Source organism: Symsagittifera roscoffensis, chromosome 1, assembly GCF_963678635.1.
Source record: "Symsagittifera roscoffensis chromosome 1, txSymRosc1.1, whole genome shotgun sequence".
Taxonomy (NCBI): domain Eukaryota; kingdom Metazoa; phylum Xenacoelomorpha; order Acoela; family Convolutidae; genus Symsagittifera; species Symsagittifera roscoffensis.
The window spans coordinates 3,534,324-3,555,190 of record NC_087062.1 but is presented as its reverse complement, the minus strand read 5'-3'; the positions used below and the strand labels follow the sequence as shown (position 1 = coordinate 3,555,190).

Below are 20,867 nucleotides of genomic sequence, written 5' to 3'. Positions count from 1 at the left end.
GAAGTCGTTTCCAAGCAGACTTACTCATGAATCTTTGAAACGATGCTTCTTTTTCAATCACCGGTAAATTAAGCCAACTCATCAATTTGAAAGCAGTTGCTGACCCTGATTGGACAAAGTAACAGCCAATCAGCGCTTCAATGACATCGGCAATGCTTTTGTCTGACAAGCAATTTTCCAAGTAGGGCGATGGCAGATTCGATTTATCAATTGCATTTGTGTTTTTGGATCGTACTTTAGGTTTTGTAGAATATCCCGTGGGACCACGAGAGCTACTGAAATCTGGAGGTGACAAAATTTCCCCTTCTGGATCGAGAAACAAATCTTCAATTTCTTGGTCGATTTCGGACTGCTCCAGGCCGCCAAGTAAATCATCTGAGAGCGAAAAAACACCAAAAGGCGACGACGGTAGACTTCCATTTCTGGGCGAAAAGCTTCCGTTACGTCCATTAATACCATTGGTTCCATTCATACCATTAGCCCCGGTGCCGTTAAGAGGGATCAGATTGTTGGTCCCATTGGGCGACGAAGACTCCGATGGTTCTAGGGTCCCCCAGTCAACACCTGTTTGCTGCTCGGCGGCTGTTTGAGCCCAAATTCTATAAGTAGCAGCATTTACATCTTCAGGATTAGCAGCCGCACCTTCTTCCGTATTTACCAACTCACTGGACCAGACTCCAGTTTCAACCGCCTTCCAATCTTCAGAAAAGTTTACCTTCACTTGTGAACCGGTGGCTTCTGCAGCATCATCAGAAGGCTGATAAACGTAAGATGGAGGCAACCAATTAGAAGTTGGATCAAATGTCTGATAGTATATACATCCCGGAAAATTTTTCTCTACACCTAATTTGAACAAATTCTCATTGCTGATAAATCTGCATCTTCTAACTGACAATTCTCCACTCGAAGCATCTGGATGGGACAGAGACAGAGCTACTGAAGTGACATATTTGAGAAAAGAGTCGCCGATGGTCTCCACTCTCTCTAAGTTGGCCACGTCTGTGCAAGAAGCCATAGTTAGACACTGCAGAACTTGAAGAGATGTAGGAATAGACGTGGAAGATAGAGACACGTCGAATCCTTCCTAAAATGAATCGAATTAATCGAAATTGGTACAAATCATGTCATGCTTATCTAACTAAAAGCCGCCCTTCTCTCTATTCGCGCTTCAAAATTACCGCACGATAAAAACGGCGTGTTCACACGAGATTTAGCAATTTTTTTACACTTTCATTGAATGGAATTCAAAAATAATGGCTGTCAAATAGTAGATTTTGGTCAGCTAAACTGAGTTGAGTGAAGAAACTTCTGAAATTTCTATGAAAATTAATTTCCTTTTTTTATGATTTTTTCCATCCAGTTTTAGACGAAAATTGCCAATTACTAACTACATGCATGAATAAGAGCAGAATTTTTGGATAAAATTTTTTTAGGTAAAACAGCCTTGCACTTCTTCCTGAAAATTCTTTTCTCAATTTCAGCTTATTTGACAATTTCATACACTAGTGGACAAAATTTAATTCAAATTTAGGCTTTCACTCTCTAAAAGCATAATTTTAAGGACCATTTTGGACTGTATTTACTTGGAGTTTAAAAAAAATTTCTACATCGAACGACAGCAAATGATCTGGATTACCCTCTCCGAAAGTCTCAAATTTTAATTTGATGCACTCACCATTTTTTCCGGGTCTGAAAAATCCAGTTTTCATCATCCGCAATAAGATTTTCAATCCGCGTGAAAAGAAAGTAACAGCCGAGTTAAGTAAAATTTTCACACAGATAAATTCAATTTTCTCGCTGAGAATGTTTCACGCAGCATGAACAAACTTTTTTACTCCGCTTATTCGAGGAGTTCACTGTGATGCAAAACCCAGCGAAGACGATAAAAAACTGGCATTTTCAGACCAGGAAAAAATGGTACGTGCTTTAAATTTGAAATTTTCAGAGAGGGTAATTCAGATCATTTGCTGTCGGTTTGTGTGGAAATGTTTTTAAAACTCCAAGTAAATACAGTCCAAAACGGTCCTTAAAATTATGCTTTTAGAGAGTGAAAGCCTCAATTTGCGTTTAACTTTGTTCACTAGTGTATCTGTTTGAACTGCACACACATTGATCATACTTACGAAATTATGAACTTGTTGCTCAAAATATTTCTTTTCGAATTCTGAGTTGTAAATAACACTTTGTTCACATCGGTTCATTTCATCCCAATGTTTCTTCACGTCAACCTGGAGAGCTTCAAGATTTATCTGCATCTGAACACTGTGACTAACCAGCAGCTGTTCCAGACGGTAAAGCACAGATGGTAAGCAGACTGAAAAAAAAAACACATTTTATCAGACAGCTGACAATTACTTTGCCCCACATTTGAATTTCAACTATATCAAACTAATTTAACGCTGTCAAAATGTAATACACTTTGGTTGTCAAGTGGTGAACAAAATTAAAATTCTGAAAAATAAAATTTTGAAACCAGTGTAATACATGCAATAATACATACATAATACATACATAATCCAAGTGTAAGAGCCGCGAATTAGAGAGAAAATGTGCACAGAGGTGAAGCAAAGCTTCGCACCACTTGCAATTCATGACAAACTATCAGACAGAAATTGACACAAAATCCGCTGAGTCAAAAAAAAAGAAGTTGTGACACAGATGCGATACAACACAAGCTCAACATTGGACGCTAGCGAATAGAAAATGAGGCTGAAAAACAAAACCGAAAATTGAGGGAAAATTTCAAGAAAAAGTCGAAAACACAACCACTAGCGATTACCGAGCAGCCACTTAGCCAAAAAAAGTTGGTAGCGTCCGCTTGAGTCAACAAATGGGTAGACGCCTAAGCCAAAAAATGCCCATAAAAAATTGCTGTCGTAAAAAATTTTGGGCAATGAAGTTTTAAAATTTGAAATCTTGCAATATAACCCACTTGAAACCAAGGGAATCGAACTCCAGACCTTAGGATAGAAAGGCAACCGAAATACCTCTATGCTAAGTGGAATGGAGTCTCGAAGTTGCTTAGGTTCACTAACGTTTTGATAAATTTGTCTTGAACAGAGTTCACTTTCACAAAAAATATATGACAAATAAAAAAAGTTACATTTTCATAGAAACAAAGCGGTATTAAAGTCGATAATTTTTGAGTATCCATAAGTTGAGCCAAAAAAATTTCATTAGGTTTTTAAAACATTAAAACTTAAAAGAAAAACACTCTTAAAACAAATCAGAGTTAACACATTTGAAATCAACATATAGCAATTATTGACACCGAGGAGAAGCTGAGCGAGAAAATGAATTACAAAAAAAGTTAAAATAAGCCTTGAAAAATAAAATTTTTGCTGTGGCAATATCGCTCCTACGACCAGATCTAGAGTCTCCTGTCCTTGCATCTACGCCACGGTCTCTTCACATTTCGCTCACAATAGTCACAAATAAAGCATTTACATATGTTAATAAATTGCCCATGCGATGCAGCAAAAGAGGCACCAAATACAAACAGACAAAATATTGCATGTAATTATTTGGAATATAACAAACTGAACGTATTTACACTGCCTACTTTGCATGTTATAAATTGGAAAGCATAAAATTATGCATAAACTATTGCGATATTGTGTTTGAAAATTTCTGAAAACGAGTTTTAATTTTTGTACTGTTCTTTGGAACAAATAGCTTTTTTCATTTAATTAGATGGATAGAAAAAGCATCAACTGTGTTAATTATTACCAATCAAATGTCAAAGCACATTCAAACCACTTATTACAACTCGAATGTCAAAACTATCAAAAAGTCGCAAAGGTGCCACCAATATTTGCGACTTAGGTTAGGAGAAAAAAGTCGCACAGTCACACTAAGTTCGCGGAAACTATGAAGAGTAAACAGATCCATCCAGTATTTGAAATGCACACATGCTCAAAATGTGGCTGTTGGTTGACAAAAGCAGATTTAAGAAACTGATTCAGTGATTTTGTTGGCCAAGTTGTTTACAAGAACAATTATATGTTCTGAAATTAAAAAGCTTCCTAAGCGCGAGCGCAATCTTCGCATACAATGATTCAAAGCAAAAAGATTGAGCAAGAAAATTCAGAAATAAAATTATCATTTTTTACTTATATACCTTGTTAAAATTTCATCAAAAAAGAAAAATTAAACTAAAAACTCGCTTAAAACATTGAAACTCAATTGCCTCCACCAATGGGGCTTTACAAATGATATTCAGTTAGTTAAAAGAAAGCTGAATGTTCAAAAAGAGCACATGCTACGAGAACTAAGCAGACAAAATTAAACAGAGAGAAGATAGTCAGAAAAAGTCTAGTTAAAAAAAAACAGATCCTGACCGGATTCGAGCCACAAGCCTTTGTCGTCTCAAGCAGGTTTGTTACCTCTAACCCAGAGGCGCTGGGTGGTTGATTGATTTTGAATTTAATGTGTAGCAAGATGAAACATCTGCGAAATCATGAAAAAAGTTGTTCGCGGGGAAAAAAGTGTAGTAGCCAAATGGAACAGAGGGATTATCAAAAAACAAAAAAAAGAACATTTTTTCCCAGAAAGAAAGTTTCAGGTCAAAATATCCATCAGTGAATGATATGAAAAGATAATCTCAAAGAAGTAAAAACAGAGCCGTTATTTCAGGAACACTGATTTCAGACATCAACTCTTTCCCTGAAAAATCAAGGCACTACGAACACATTCTGCTAGTCTCATCGCGTTAATACCTATGATTCTTTTTAGCAGTCAGGACAACAATGAAAATAAGGACTACAAATTATAGCAGAAAATGCTAAAAAAGCACAAAATGCGGATGACGAAGGTTTGGAAACTTGTGGTATAAGATTATTCGAAATCTGATTACTCATTCGATATTGCCAAAAAGTCCACAAGTTAAATAAACTGAATCTCTGGCTTCTTTTGAAGGCTATGATTTTTTTTCCAAAAACAGCTATTTAATCCCAGGCTTTGAAAACTTGAAAAAAAAACAGTTTTAACAACTTACTAGTTTTCTTCCAAAGTGCAGCTCCTATCGGCCAAACCATGCAAAGCTCAGGTACAAAAAACTGCTTGTCATTTGCATCCAGTGGTTCAATTAACTTCTGCTGTCCTCTGTCTTCGTCACCTCTGGCGCTCAGATTGTTGGCCATTTTGCCATTCTTACCATTAGCCATCCGTCCAAATCTATTAGTCAGTAAATTCAGCCTCAGATTCGTGTATTCTACCTCTAAGAGAGGCTGTTTCAGATTAGTGATATCTGCTCCGTACTTTATGCGGTAATAATCCGAGTACGTCTCGTACAAAGCACTCCTCGGAAACTCGGACAGAGGGTTCAAGTCGTTCCTTATTTTCACCACGTACATTCTGTGAGGTCGTTCTTGCTTGCGGTAAGTTGGAGAGACAACTGCATTGTTGAATATGTTGGCGTTGAACTTAAAGGGGTGTTGTTGTTTGAAGTGAATTTGCGAATCCGCTATTATGTCACTCATCAGTTGGAAATCGATGAAGATTCCGTCTTCGTCTTCAGATGCAAGAACTAAAGGATTAAATAATTAATTCCACTGAGTTAAAAAATAGATCACGTTTAAGCTCTTTGAATTTTAAATGCTGTTTATGATTGGCACTTTTCGTAAACTTATTACATTTAGAGAAAACTGGATCAACAGGAAAATTTTTTTGTTCCACTCGGATTTCATAAAAGCAAAATCCAATTTCAAAGAAGGATAGCCGGTTGCTGTACAAGTAATGCAGAATGATCCGACTATAGCCCTAAAAAACAAAAAAAATGAACTTAAAGTTTTTTTATGCGTGATGTGATAAAAGGTCTGAACGAAAAACTCAAACATAAGCATATTCGACAGTCATATTAAAATAGGCAAACTGTACAACAGTTTTTGTAGAAAAAATGACTGGAAAATAAAAAAAAAATCAAACCGATTTTTCTCGACTCAAAGACTGGAAACTTTTTTATGTTCTTCGACTCACGACTGGAAAGGCTTGAAGCATATTTGAAAAAAAAACGTTTTTTTTTGCAGAATTTTTCCGAACTTTTTGACTCCCAAAATGGCCTTACAAAGCTCCAAAAAAAACTAATTGTAATCGAGTAAAATTAAAATTAAGCATGAATAAGTGTATTGTAAACGGCTTAAATTAAGCAAAAATAAGCCTGCTCGCTCGCTTTCCTCGTTCAAAATCATAAAAGACAAAAATTTCTCACCGGTTTTTCTCGACACTGGGGAACAATTTTTGTAGAAAAATGACTGGGAAAATATTTTTAAAAAGCAAATTTTTTTGCAGACAACAATTTTTGCAGACATTCCCTGAATTTTTTGATTCCCAAAGTGGCGTTGAAAAGCTCCAAAAATTAAATGTACTCGAGTAAAACTAGAATTAAGCAAAAATAAGTTATTGTAAACAGCTTAAATTAAGCATAAATGAGCCTGCTCACTCGCTTTCCTCGCGCAAAATTAGACGAAAAGTCAAAAATTCAAACCGGTTTTTTCGCGACCTTGGCGAACTGAACTTCAAATGAAATCAGATTTCTAGTGTTTTTCCTGGAAAAGAATTAAGACCTATACACTAGTCGACAAAAAAAATTCGCAAGTTCATGTGTTTTTACTCTCTGAAAAGCCCGTTTTCAATGTTCATTTTGGACAGCATTCACCTAAATTTTCAGGAAAACTTTTGCATAGACCGAGACCAAATGATTAGGGCGTTCCCTTTCCGTCAAATTGTCGGTAAAAAGTAGCCAACAGACAGCTGGCAAAATCTCATTGAATTTGAGACGACAGAACAAAATGATTCTTTTTAAAAATATATATATATCACCTAAAAGCTCTTCGAACTTCCAGACACGATTCTTTATGATTGACTCTTTTGGATAGGTATTTAAATCAACTTTGGTAACTAGATTAATTCACATTTTTGCACGCCGTGTTCAACTTCGTTATTCATGCGTAGTTTGCCTTCATTTTAGCAAAAGAATTGAAATTGAACTTTTGCAACCTCCGAATGAAAAGTCAAACCCAGAAAAACCCAATTTAGAGTGTGATCACATTTTAAAATTTTTTCATTGAATTTCTTGAGGAAAAAAAAACGTCACGAACTATATAATTTTCGTCACTTCGTTCATTGACTTTTAAACATGCTTTTAGATATGATACTGATTTATTCAAGCTATCTAAAATCTCATGGGCAAAAGATTCGCGAAAAAGCCCAGTTCCGTCCGGAGGTTAAGTGGTTACGCCTCCGCCTCTCAATCGAAAGGTAGGATGTTCGAGTCCCATTATGATCACTGCTTGTTGCTTCACGGTTTTAAGTACAACAGCGCTTCTCCGTGATGAGCTGAACAGCTCGTATGCTGGTTCTTTCCCTTGTGGATAAATGGTCTTAACTTCTTTTAACTTAGTCGGAACAATAGCGGCTATTAAAATAGTACAGGCACCTATGTAATACTGGAGAGGCGATTCGTTCGGGTCAAACACGAGGTTATCTTTCTCCACTCGCAGCACTTCGTTAAACACGTATTGGTGGAACATCTCCACCGAGTCTATCTCATCATCTGACATCAGGATGCACTGGCGTAGCTGGATCCCCACATGCTCCTCCCCCTCCCGCGTGTGCACTGTGAATTGGGGCAGCGAGGGGGGCAGGGGCACTGAAGCGATGATGCCGTAGCATTGGTCAGTGTCCAGAATTAGATCGGAGTTCGCAGCCGCTCCTAGAGAACAAAAACCTCACTTATATCTCAAGTTTGTCCCCCAATTGACCTCCGGTTTTCATTTCTGTAGACAGTAATCATTTATCCAATGGCAATCTCTCAATTAAGCTATCTAAGTTATGAGCTACATTTTCCGGCATCAAAATTTCTCTTTTGTTTGTGAGCATTTTTTAAAATCAAAGGATCCCAGAAACTCCATGACCTGAATCTTAACAATGACAAAATGAGAAACTCAAGCGCAGTAGTCGAATTGAATTTATTTACACGCTTAATCATAATTCAAGTTATTGGGACCTTAAAATGAGCCCTAAAACTGAAAAATCGTTCAAAGGAACTTCATTCTTGTCATCAATTCGTAGTTGGTTATCATTTGAAATAGCTTGGACTATGCCTTTAATTGCAACGCATTCTAGAACACCAACCTGTAATATGTGATGCTTTCTTGTACATCTTCATATTGATAGAGTAAAAGTAACACTGTTTCGAGTCAGTTGGGATGGAATTGGAAGTAAAATTAACAGGAAACGACTTCTTGTACACTCTTCTTCTCTTCTTGCTCCCCAAATGTCCCTTCATCATACTGTCCACATTCGTGTCGGCCTCAATTGACAAGAAGATGTCCTCGTCCTCTGCAATTAGACACAATATTTATTTATCCAGTGTAACAAGATACCTTTATTTCGAATATAACTAGCGTTTAACGCACCTTCGGTGCTTCGAAATTTTTCGACAGCTCACGAAAAACCGCATATACTGGAAACAACATCTGCAAACTTTTAGTGTACTCTGACTGCACCCAATTACAGGGTTGGTAATTTTGAACCTTTTTTTAATTCTCATTTTAAAAACGTCATCTCGAAAACTTAATGGGCCTCTGGAGAAATTTGGAGGCCAGATTAGCAACCACTGAGAGCACCCTAATATAGGGTTAGGAATCCAAACCTAAGTCTGATCTCGGAAACTAAAAGGATTTGAGCATTCATATTAAGAGGCAAAATTTGAGACGCCTGGGTGTACGCTGACAATAAGGTTGTATCTTCATCAAATTAGTAGTTTCAAATTTTTTGAATTTCTTTGCAGATATGTTCTTCGAGAAATTTTGAAAAAATCAAAAAACGTCATATCTCGGAAACTAAAAGCATTTGAGCAGTCGCGTTTCGCAGTCGCATGTGGCACGATTTGCAACTCTTTAGAGTACCCTGACAACACCGAACTATAGCGGCGTTGGAAATTTCAAAATTTGAAAAAATAATTAATTTAAACTCAATTAATTAATTAATAATTAATTTCTGAAAATTTTTGAAAAAATCACAAAAAACGTCATATCTCGCAAACTACAAAGAATTGAGCAGTCATTTTTGGAGGCAAGATTCACAATCTTTGAGAGTACTCTGACAGGATCCAACTACAGGGTTGCGAATTTCAGATTTTTAAAAACTTATAATAATTTAATCTTTCTGAAAATTTTTGATAACATCACAAAAAACGTCATATCTCGAAAACTACAAAGAATTGAGCAGTCATATTTGGAGGCAAGATTCGCAATCTTTGAGATTACTCTGACAGGACCCAACTATAGGGTTGGGAATTTCAGATTTTAAGAAAAAAAATTAATATAAGTTTTCTGAAAATTTTTTGAAAAAAACACAAAAAACGTCATATTTCGAAAACTACAAAGAATTGAGCAGTCATATTTGGAGGCAAGATTCATAATCTTTGAGAATACTCTGACAGGACCCGACTACAGGGTTGGAAATTTCAGATTTTGCAAAAAAAAAATTTAATATAAGTTTTCTGAAAATTTTTTGAAAAAAAAATCACAAAAAACGTCATATCTCGAAAACTACAAGAATTTGAACAGTCATATTTGGAGGCAAGATTTATAACTCATTAGAGTAATCTGACAGCACCCAACTACAGAGTTGGGAACTTCAAGTTTTTAAAATTATTTTGTTATTTGAAATTTCTGAAAAAATCTCAAAAATCGTCTTATCTCATTAACTAAAATGATTCGGGCATTCAAAATTGGAGGTCAAATTCGCAACCCCTAATTCGATATTGGGCTGCTTAATTTAAACTCGATAAAATAACCACTAAAATCGAATTGGAAAATCGAAATAAAATTCTTAACCATTGCAATATACGATACAGCTTAAACATGCAAAAATAATACGTTGAAAAAGCTTAAACATGGCGAGATAGTGAAGCCCGCATTTAAATATATAATAGATATGAAACAATATTCGAATATAATATAATAATAAAATAATATAATATAATAATATTCGAATACAATATGAAATATTTATGAAACTTGGCTACCATTACCCTTAAACTGGTATAATTTACGACAAATAATTTTGCTTAACGCATCAACCCTGAAACTCTCGTCGCCAGCACAGCACAAGTTTTTGGACAGCGCGATCCACAAACTGTTTTTTTTTAACTAAGCCTTTGGAAACGCTTAAATTAAGCTGTGGTTCATGATTGTGTGGATTTCACATAAAATCTTGCGTCGGAGATGTCGGCCTTGTTCTCCGTTAGAAAAAAAAACAACTTCGCAATTTTTCATAACGAATCTCTTAATAAACTTACCTTACATAAACAAAACATTAGATACTGGTTAAAATTATGCCGGTTATTTAATTTATAATCTGTAATTTGTCACCTGATGCGAACATTTTAAACGTACCTTCCTGATTTAGATCCTTGATAACTTGTCGGATCAGTTTCCCTCTTTTCAGAACCTCGTTCGACTCTCCGTCAATTTCTCCAGAGCTCTTCACGCGTTCCAGAACTTCAGCACACATTTCTTTCAAACAGACTTGAAGCTGTTCTAAAACTGGTTCCGGCAAGTCACGATCGATAGCCAACTTGACATCGGTTTTCCATAACGAGTAAACAAAACATATCTGATTTATTTCGATGTCGATTATAACTGAAACTGCGGGCTGATAATAGACATCTTTGGGCAATTTATCTTGATGTCTTTTTAAAATGTGAAAGTTGGAGTCTTTTTTGAGAAAATGATCCAAGTCGATGCAGAAACTTTCGTAGATTTTGTAGAGATCAAACTTTGCTGCTTTGTTACAGTTTGGTGGGTTGACATAGCAGTACTTACTGGTTATGAACGGAGAACTAATTTTCGTCTTTTCCAACAAATCATTTAAGGACGATTGAGATATTTCTAAAGACTGCTTGAAAACTTGAACTTTTTCAGACGACCTAAACAAAAATTAGAATTAAAAACACGAGAAAAAAGAAGCAAGAGAGTAACACAAGACAAAATACATTGCTTCATATAATTAACAAAAAAAAAGATTCCACAATCGTTCGCACTAACAAAAATTTTCGAAGTTAAGACGCAATAAAAAAATCTTTCACAGAGAAAGATTCTCGAAAACGAGAGGAATATTAGCAAGACTTGGAACAAAACAATATGAATGGAAAAGTCATTTTAAAAAAAAATCCGATCATTTTATGCAGAATTAGTATGTCGAAGAATATAACTTCAAAAAGTTGAAAATAGTACTAACGGAAAACACTGCACTCAAAAAATAGCTAAAAACACCTGAAAATTACATTGCTAAAGAATACATTCTTTTCCAAATTTTGAGTCAAAATCTATCAAAAACTTTTGTAAAGCAATGAAACAGCTATCAAATAGGCAGATGTTTACAAAAAATTATTCGATAAAAGTTTCAAAAAGGCGCAAAAAGTTATGAATTCAATTATCTGCTTCAAAAAGCGTATGATTGCTCACCAATTAAAAAAAAGAAAGAAAAATTCAAAAAATATATTGTGTTTCTTAGAGACACTGATCTTTTGAAACCTTCATACACAGAGGCAAAGTTGCACTTCGCGTACACACGCAAAAACATGACCGATAACGCTACTGGGAAAAACTGAATAAAACTTTGAGTCTAGAAAATTTGTTAAGTGACGCACTCCAATTATGAGTCTACATAATTGCTAAGTGAAGCAAGACAATTATGACGCATTAGCAGTCACTTTGAAAAAGAAAAGAAATTTACCAAATAACATGCCTCAATTTATAAAGCGAACGCATTTTAACTAGTAGACGAAAAAGTTCATTAAAAACATCTGACCGTGCCCAGGTTCGAACACTTTTATTTTGTTGCGAGTCTCCTTCCCTACCTCTACGCTACAGATCCATGATACCGGGAAGCTTAAGTGCTAATTGTACTATAATAGTCTGTGTTAATATCCTTAGAATTGGCTGTACTTAATAGCTGGTTCTTGATCAAAATGAACACATTCTGTCGCAACAAAATTTGCGTCGCAACAATATTTGCGACTTAGGTTGGAAAAAACGAAAAAAAACCCTGAAGACCTACTTAAGCCTTCGCCATATGTCTAAACCATAGCCAATCGGAAAAGATTGGAAAAGAGCCATGAACGCAAGTAAACATAAAAAAAGACTTTCTTAAAAAAATCTCAACTTTCGAAATTCAAAGAAAAAAACGATGCCCTTTAAGCTCTTTGAATTTCTAGAACAATTTATGATTGGCTCTTTTTGATAACATTAACCCAACTTAAGAAAACTGGATCAATAGGTAAAGTTTTTATTCCGCTGGGAAAACTTAAATTCCACTTTCGAAACAAGAAATCGTTCATATTTTTTCGCGCCATTTCCACGTTCGTATTTGGAGAGAACTATTTACGTCACTTTCAGCAGATGAATTTCAACTGAACTCAAAAAGTGCAAATATACTAAGGTGCATCAATATTTTAAGACTTTTTCCTGAAAACAATCAGCAAGACCTATATAAGAGTCTTTACTACGTTTATTACTCTTAATAAAGGCTCAACAAAAACAATGAACAAAACCAAAACAAAACCAAATCTACGCATGAACAAAACCAAATCAACTTTCAAACCAGCTCATACTGAAAAATCATTTGCAAAAAAACGCGGAAGCTAAGGCGACCGAATTTCAGACGAAAACTCTGAGTCAATAAACGAATATTCTATTTGCAAAGAACTGACTCGAATATTTATTGTCCCAAGCATGCGCATTAAAACTACTCCAAACGAGCAAAATACGAAACTTGAATTTGCTATGCTGTTTAAGAAACAGATCAGTTCTAAGAACTACGTACGAGAAAAATTCTAGTACACGGCTGCAGTTCCCTTGCTAATCGCAAAGGATGCATTTAATTGTTCTAGGCAATGTTATCATCGATGAACGCAAGGAAAGACAAAAAACTTCGTATTTTGAGTATTAAAAAATATCTAGCCTTGAAGCTCTTCAAATTTCAAGAACAATTTATGATTGAAAATTTTTGAAGAAATCAACTCAAAGTGAGAAAACTGGATCAATAGGCAAAGTTTTAATTTGGAAACCCTTTCGAAACTAGGAGTCGATCTCATTTTTTCACAAGATTTTCACTTTTGCTATTGAAGAGACCAAACTTATAGCAGATGAATTTGAATTGATTTCAAAAAGTGCATATTCATTTAATCATTAATATGTAAGATCGCAATTAGATTGCAGTAATATGTAAGACCTATATAGGAGTATTCCCTACGTTGATCGACTCTCAATCTAAGCAATCCAACTCTTCAGTCATTTTTTTTTAAAAACATTGCATGACGATCATAATTCACTTTTGTTTATTATAAGCATAAACCGATTCAATCTTGAATTATTCAGGTTTCACCTGCTCCTTTGTTCTCCCTTTCTTATAAGGGAATTTTCAACTAGTTTTTATTTGATTTTTTCAAATCAAATATCTTTAACTTATTAGTCCTCTTTGATTTTAACCGCAGCCTTCAGTTTGTCTGATTAAAAATTCATATTACTCTCTCTCATGCATCATATTGCAGGTGCATCTCTGCTTAATCAAAGCAAGGAGAATTTCAGTGCAGCCGGCAAGACTGCTAAATATTTATCCATTTTGTTTCAAGTTACAGTTAAAATGGACGTGTTAATAATCGCCGCCCTTTTAAAATAGTGAGCATGAAAAAATAAGCAAAATTGGACAAGTATTTAAAAAGGAGTGGATTTTCAAAACAAGATTTTATAGTCCTAATAAGAGTAAATCAGTCAATATCTGGTTTAGTGAAAAGAGGCTTTAATTTAAATGGCACGCTCCAAATTAGAATTGTGTCGTTAAACAAACAATTAAGACAATGGTCTTTTGACTGTGTCGTATTTTTCAATACTACAACTCACCCCTTTTTTTAGAAAATTAAGCTGTTCGATTCTTACAGTTACCATGGTGAAAATTTATACACTTTAATGATTAAATAATATAGTTATAAATGAAGTTATGTAGATAGGTTAGGTTTCATCTAGAGCTTGCTTCCGGCTTCTAGCTCCACGTTGTATGATCTGAGGATCGCTATCTTCCTCTGTGAAGCCTCGAGTTTTTGTTGCAACTTAACGATGTTCTTTTTTTGATTTTGTTCTTGATTCGCAGTCTGCTCATCCCGTCCGTAAGCTCTTGAATATCGTCTTGTTCCTTTTTGGGTTTTGCATAGTTCGGGAAGGCAGTTATTCCCTCAAACGGGATGGTGACCTGCGTTCCTCCTGCCTTGAGGATGTAGCCATCTTCCTCTCTCTTCTTTAATTTCCAGAAGTTGGTTTCGTTCTTTATAACCACTTCTTGCTGGGTTATGAACTCGACAGGCATCATCGCCTTTTCCATTGTCGTTGAATTGACGACTTCAATAAACGATGGCAGTTTCCATCTGTTATAATTTTGCTTTAATGAGTACTTTAAACTCGTTACAAATTTTGGATTTTCCGTATCCAATTTGGCTTCTCTGCACTTCTGCAGTTCCAATCTTTGAGTCAAACTGGGAAAATTCCGAGGGTTCTTATTTAACCTGTCGTCCATTGACAAAAATTGTACTGCTACAGGTTTTCGTTGTTTATTTCTGAGAGGCAGTTTTCTTTTTAACTCCTCTGGTGCTGGGTCTGCATTTCGGCAGTTCCAGTTTAAAATTGGGTCATATTCCATTTTGCTAAACATTAATATAAAATAACCAAATATTCAAAATCCCGAATTACATTCGGATACTAAGGCTAATTATCAAATGTTTGAACAATGAATGACAAAGTTTAAAATTGTATATATATAAAAGGTGGAAAATATAATCTTGTGGTTTCACACAAACCCACCACGGAAAACAAATGAAGAAAGACGATCATGGTGTTTATTAACCACAGGAATAAAGCATTTTACAATACTGAGTTAAGCTCAGATATTAAACTTATGTAGTTAAAGCAAAAATGGAAATTTGGGCATTAATTAACCCCTAATCTTAAATGTATGTCCACCTGGGGACATCCACAGGCTTACCATGGGGTCCTTAGCAATTTTTACAGCTATAAAAATTGGGTTATGATTTAATAGATGCAAATATATTAACGAATAGAAAATTCTAAAAGTTGTAAGGCAGGTATAAACAAATATAATATTTCATTTGACAGCATTTTTGTCATAACCAGGAACCTTTGTTTCCTTTTCTGATAAGATATGGAGAAGATTTGATAAAAGAATAAAAAAATGAAATATGAAAAGTAAGGAAAGTTGAAGACTAATTACAAACGGTATAATATTCGACAAGATAAGTGTAATAATTCTTCTTCGGTTTTAATCCCCTGCACCAATCCATGTTTTAGTACAGAAAAGTCGTCTTGAACTTTATGATTCAAAAATTTAACGTAAACAATCTTAATGATGATGCGGTCCAATTTTAAAAGTGTTGCTTCTGAAAATTTGTTGTATTTATGGGTTTAAATGCCTGCGTGTTGTGGATTCAAACCTACCGAATTAGTAATGTGGCCAAAATTTTGAGGAGTGAATCATAAGAGTCTTAAAGGCTGCATACAGCCACCAACAATCAATTGCGTTGGTTAAAAGAAATTGGTACCATGGGTATTGAAAGTCTACATAAAGCCAACAACAAATGCTGGCATAAATCTGCGGCGGGTCGGGTCGAAAAACTATGTTCGCCCATTTTAAGATCATGAATAATTGTAACAACGTACTCAATTTGTTGAAAAATGAGAGATAATTTTTCCCTTTTTGATGAATTTCTTCTAGTTTGCATTTGTAACTTGAAATCTATAAGGCTGAATAATTAATGTCATCGGTCCCTACTTGGGCCCTAAGAGGAATCCGATGGTACCAATTAACTTCGCAGAATCAAGTTTGATACAATTTTACATTGGCTAGTTCTTTCATCAAAGGTTTCACTCTATTTATTCTCGTTATTGTACGTAGGGTAATTTGACATTCCCTTAAGTGTAATACTGAAATATCAATTAATAAAACGGCCTGAAAATGAGGAAAATGAAATTATTATAGACTCGTGAAACTGTAATATTTTAAACTCCTGGCCTTTTGCAATTTTTTTTCGCAAATATGTTGAAGTCGAAAAACTTTTTTGTCTGAACCATTGGGTTCCGATCCCTTTATCTTTATTTGATTTTGAGGATGGTCCAAAAATGTTAGCGTACTTGACTGTTTTCGATCTCGGTTAAGAATTAAATCCGTGTTCATGCATTTTGGCATATCCTTTTGGGTGTCATACAGAACCGCTATTCATTGTAGTACATTTGTAGGATTATAATCGTAATCTTTTTTTTGTAATTTTTTTTGTAAGATTAAATTAAATTTACTGCTCAGTATACAAAATATTAGGTAAACTTCACAATTTTAAAGCGTTATAAAAGTTTTAATGAAAACTTCACATTTATAATTATTTTAAAGCAGGGAGAAATGGGTATATTTTATTTCTATGTTTTCAAATGTTTGGCCTATTACACCTTTGTTTATATCTACTTTTGATTTTCTGGAATTTTTTAGTACGATAGGATTTTACTTAATTTCATTCCTACAATAAGTGATCTTTGCATTAATACCTTTTTGTTGTAAGGACTTATCAATTATAAACGATGTTCCTACTTTGAAAACTATGCCTGCTGGAGAAATTGAAATTACGCGGGATGATTTTGGTGCAATAGTTATATTTTTATCAAGAAGTACATTTTGATAAAAGCTTACATATGGATAACTTTTGCTTCTTATAATACTGATAGGAACTGTTATATCTGGGTATTTTTTTAATTTTAAGTTTAAATTTGGAAAGTTTATGGATTTAAAGTTATGAGAAATGAAATCCATACCTAGTATATTTAGATCGCATCCGTTCTCGGCTGAAACCCATGCTTTGATTTTTACCGGATTATCAGTGTTTGTACCGAAAGTTGAGTCAAAATTAGTATAACCTATAAGTTTAAGTTTTTCTCCATTAACAGCAACTGTGTTTGATTTTGATTTATTCAGCTGCAGAGGCTGTATTTTACAATATTGTTCATAACTGTCAAAATTAATAAGCAAACATGTTGCTCCAGTATCTAGTAGAAATTGGGTTTCCAGACCGTTATTTTTATTTTTGTCTCCGACGGGATGTTGGTTTAAGTTAATATATAATTGTTTTTTTTTGTTTAGACGGAGACTGATCTAGTTTAAATTCACAAGTTCACACTCATTATCGGTATAGTCTCCTGGAATGTCATCATCACTAAAGTTGTGGATCTGGTAAGGTGGATGATAATCGTTATTTTCGTTGAAGGGTTTTTTACTGTTCGACCTGCCACGCGATTGAGAACTTTCATTGAAGTTTGACAAATGCCTGAACTCTTGTTGGGGATTTATGTCATAAACTTTTGTCTACTCTTGACCTACTCTTGCTATAGTTATGGTAACTTCTGTTTGAATTCTCTCTTAATTGAAGCGAGTCATAATTTTGCTCCTGTTGATCGTTATATTTAAAGCAATGGCCTATCGTATGGCCTGACATGCAACACCAGTTGCAAAACATTGGGCTGCTTTGTTTGTTTCTATGCTCATGTGGATTATAAGCTGCGTTTATTTTATGATCCTTCATTAGTCCTGTTAACTCTTTAAGTTGATCCTTTATTCCCTCTATTTCCAATTTATTATCTATGCTACTGGATGCTGCTCCGATAAACTCACTACTTATTGCAAAACTTAAGTCTTTTGTAGCAATATGATCTTTTAATTGTTGCCAAGTTGAGGGTGGATTCTCAATTAGGAATTGATGAGCCTTTTGTTTCAAGCCTGGCGGGCTTAAGCCGCGTACAAAGAATTCCATTTTCTTTGCTGTTCTTTGATTATCATTAAAAGTTGGATTAGGCCATCCACGGTCTACTGCGGTATTTAATCTATGTATGTAGCTTTTAATGAATTCATCAGGCTGTCTTTTTATGTTTTCTGCTTCTATTCGTCTCCTATACTTATCCTTATCATCAGTGAATCTATCTATGAATTGATCTCTTATCTCATTCCAAGGTAAGTTTGCTGCTAATCCCTTATACCATTGAGCGGCTGGACCTCTTAATATTGAACCAAATAAGGCTCTTTGTCTGTTATCATATGCGTCCTGTTCGTCACCTGCGTCTGCTGGTCTAGTGCCTAGGGAAAATGCGATCTTTTTCTCTACTATTTCAAGAAAATCTCTTGCATCTTCATTTGGATCTAAGCCGGTAAACTTTTCGAGAGCTAAATTTGGGTATGCTACTACGTTTGCCATCTTTGTTTAATTCACTCAAAGTTTTGTTAACAATATATGGAGGGTTTGGATGTGTTGTGTACTGATCAGTTGTAAGGACTGAAATAATTGTATTTAAATTACTGTGAGATTTGCTGGGTTCAATGAAAACAAATTTTTATTGGATAGATCAATAGTGCTATGGGGCTGTTTAAGCTTTTATAATATAGAATTTATCTGTGGGTTATTGCTGCGAGAGAGAATAGTTAGTTCGTGAATATTTTTGTGTGAATGTTTGGACAAAATTGTGATTTGATCCTTTTGGATATTGGTGATATACCAAATAATTTTTGTGGTTTTATTTTTCAATTTTAGTTTTAAATTAAATGCTGCTGTATTTACTTTATAAACGTTTGTCATAGCATTCTACATCATTTTTGAGTTATATAAACATTTATCTAGGTGATGACAAACATTATAAGGAATATTTAAAATTTTCTTATAAACTTGTTATGATTTAACTTTTGTTAAGGAAAAATTTGTGTTTTTAATTAAAAAAATGGTTAAAATGCAAGTAGTTTTGTGCTTGGGTATATTATGATATCAAAAAGCAATCGGGAGTCAAGCAATTAATCGTTCTTGCGGTATTGAATTAAATTATTTGGTATTTTTATTTGCTGAAGAATTGTGTCAATTTCTGGAGTATATCGTCGAAAAAAGACGTATAATTCGTGTTTATCGTCGTTAGGGTGTTTTGCTAGTATACTAATATGATCTTTTTCAGTGTTAGTGATATCCCATATGATGTTAGGGGCTTTATTTCCTAATTTGAGTTTTAAATTTATTGTATGACATCAATTTTAAAATGTGTTGACATTAATTTTTACGATGTTTGTTTTCTTTTTCTTAAGCTAAGTTGAACTATTTGATTAGTATGTTTTAGAGTAATGAAAACCTCCTAGGAAATATTGGATATTAACAAATTAACAAAGGTTATTAATAATAAAATAAGAAAAAAAAATCTTTGGAAAAAAAATTTCTAAAACTTTTCTAAGTTTTTCAAGTTTTTTATTCGCTAAAACCTTAAGTGAAACCTGAAACTTTGTTCAAGTGAAGTTTTATTGATGCTATGGTATGGTTAAAAATATAACTATATGCCTTTTTTGGTTATTATTGGCTCAAAACTTGATTTTTTTGTTAAAATTTCTACAAAAATTTTTGACTGAAACAATAATCTGAAACCTGAAACTATGGTAGCTGAAGTTGAGTTTCTTTAATCTTAAAATTTTCTAAAAGCTTAAGTATATCTGGTTTGTGCTTCATGTTGCAAAAAAAATTGAGAAAACCGAATCTTTTGATATCTTAAACTTAGTTTTTGAAATCTCAAACCTAAAACTCTTAAACTCTCTCACACTCGATGCATGAAAATAAAAAGTTGGTTTTTGATAGCTGGTCTAGTGTAAATTAGAATTTTGGAACAGGTTTGTAAGTTCAAAATCACAAATTTGTTTGCGGAAACCTAAGTTTTTGGGGCTGAAACTATGATTTCTAGAACTGAAACTATGGTTTGACCACTTGGTTTTAGAGTTTTTGAGATTGAAAATTTAGGTTGGTCTCTCTAATATATTTCTATTCCAGCAATAAAATTGCTAAAAAGATGAAAATTTTAGCCTAAAACGACGATTTTAGTTTTCTGAAACTATAAGTTTGCGGGCTCAAACTAACACCTTCTAGAAGTTTTTTGAGTTTAAAAATTGGTTAGTGCATTAAGGATTCCTATTATCTTTCAATATTTCACAAAAATTTCACTTGGGAAGCAAGATTTTTGGGTCTGAAACCAAAAACACCAATTCTGAAACGTACGTTTCAGCCTAAGGAACCAAATTTTAAAATTGGTTTGGTGGGTTTTAACACCGTTAGTTTTCTCTAGAAAGTCAAAATTCGGCGTTCGGAGCTCAATTTTGAGACCAAAAACTCAATTTTTGTGTTCTGAAACCTGAAACTAACGAAAACTTACCATTTAAGACCAGGTTTTTGACTTATGGTATCCAAATTTGGGTTTGACTAGTTTTACCCGAATCCGTTTACAGAAACTTAAAAACTTTGACCGGAAACTATACTTATTTTAACTGAAACGTTTGACCCTATAACTGAAACCTAGACTGAAACCAAAAATTTTGGCTGGTAAAAATCAATTTTTAGTGCTTATGCTGTCATATGAAACCTAGTTTATCAATATAAAGTGGATGTGTCAGTGATTTAGACTTAGTTTTTGTTGTGAAACCTGATATTTTTGTGCTGAAACTAAAACTTGGTGTTTGGTGTTATGTGGTTAACGTTTAAGATTGGTTTTAGTGCGTATTCTTATTGTTTATTAGGCGTATATTTAAACTGTGTCATAAAAAAACAATGATTTTGCTAAAAACACTCAAATCCGTTCCTTCCTTTTTGGTTTTTCTTATTTTCTTCCTTACTTTCAGTAATTGGTAGCTTTACTGATGGATGATTTAGGTTTAAGTTACGTTTAGATGGATAGAATTAAAATGAGATTAAGAAAAGTTGAGGATAAGCCTCGAGAAATGGTGAAGGATTAGAAAAAATAGCA

The 20,867-nt window shown here is 34.2% G+C and overlaps 2 protein-coding genes across 2 annotated transcripts in view; one reads left to right on the top strand and one right to left on the bottom strand.

Annotated features, from left to right (window-relative positions):
• Positions 1–20,867, top strand: part of LOC134857014 (uncharacterized) — a 290,454-nt gene that overhangs the window by 127,831 nt on the left and 141,756 nt on the right. The gene's annotated exons all lie outside the window — the stretch shown is intronic.
• Positions 1–20,867, bottom strand: part of LOC134841703 (endoribonuclease Dicer-like) — a gene marked incomplete in the record, with an annotated part of 119,725 nt that overhangs the window by 3,042 nt on the left and 95,816 nt on the right. The window contains 6 exon segments of the mRNA XM_063857770.1: positions 25–1,084; positions 2,124–2,314; positions 4,997–5,527; positions 7,436–7,711; positions 8,134–8,340; positions 10,404–10,936. Of these exon segments, the coding sequence (XP_063713840.1) occupies positions 25–1,084; positions 2,124–2,314; positions 4,997–5,527; positions 7,436–7,711; positions 8,134–8,340; positions 10,404–10,936 (2,798 nt within the window).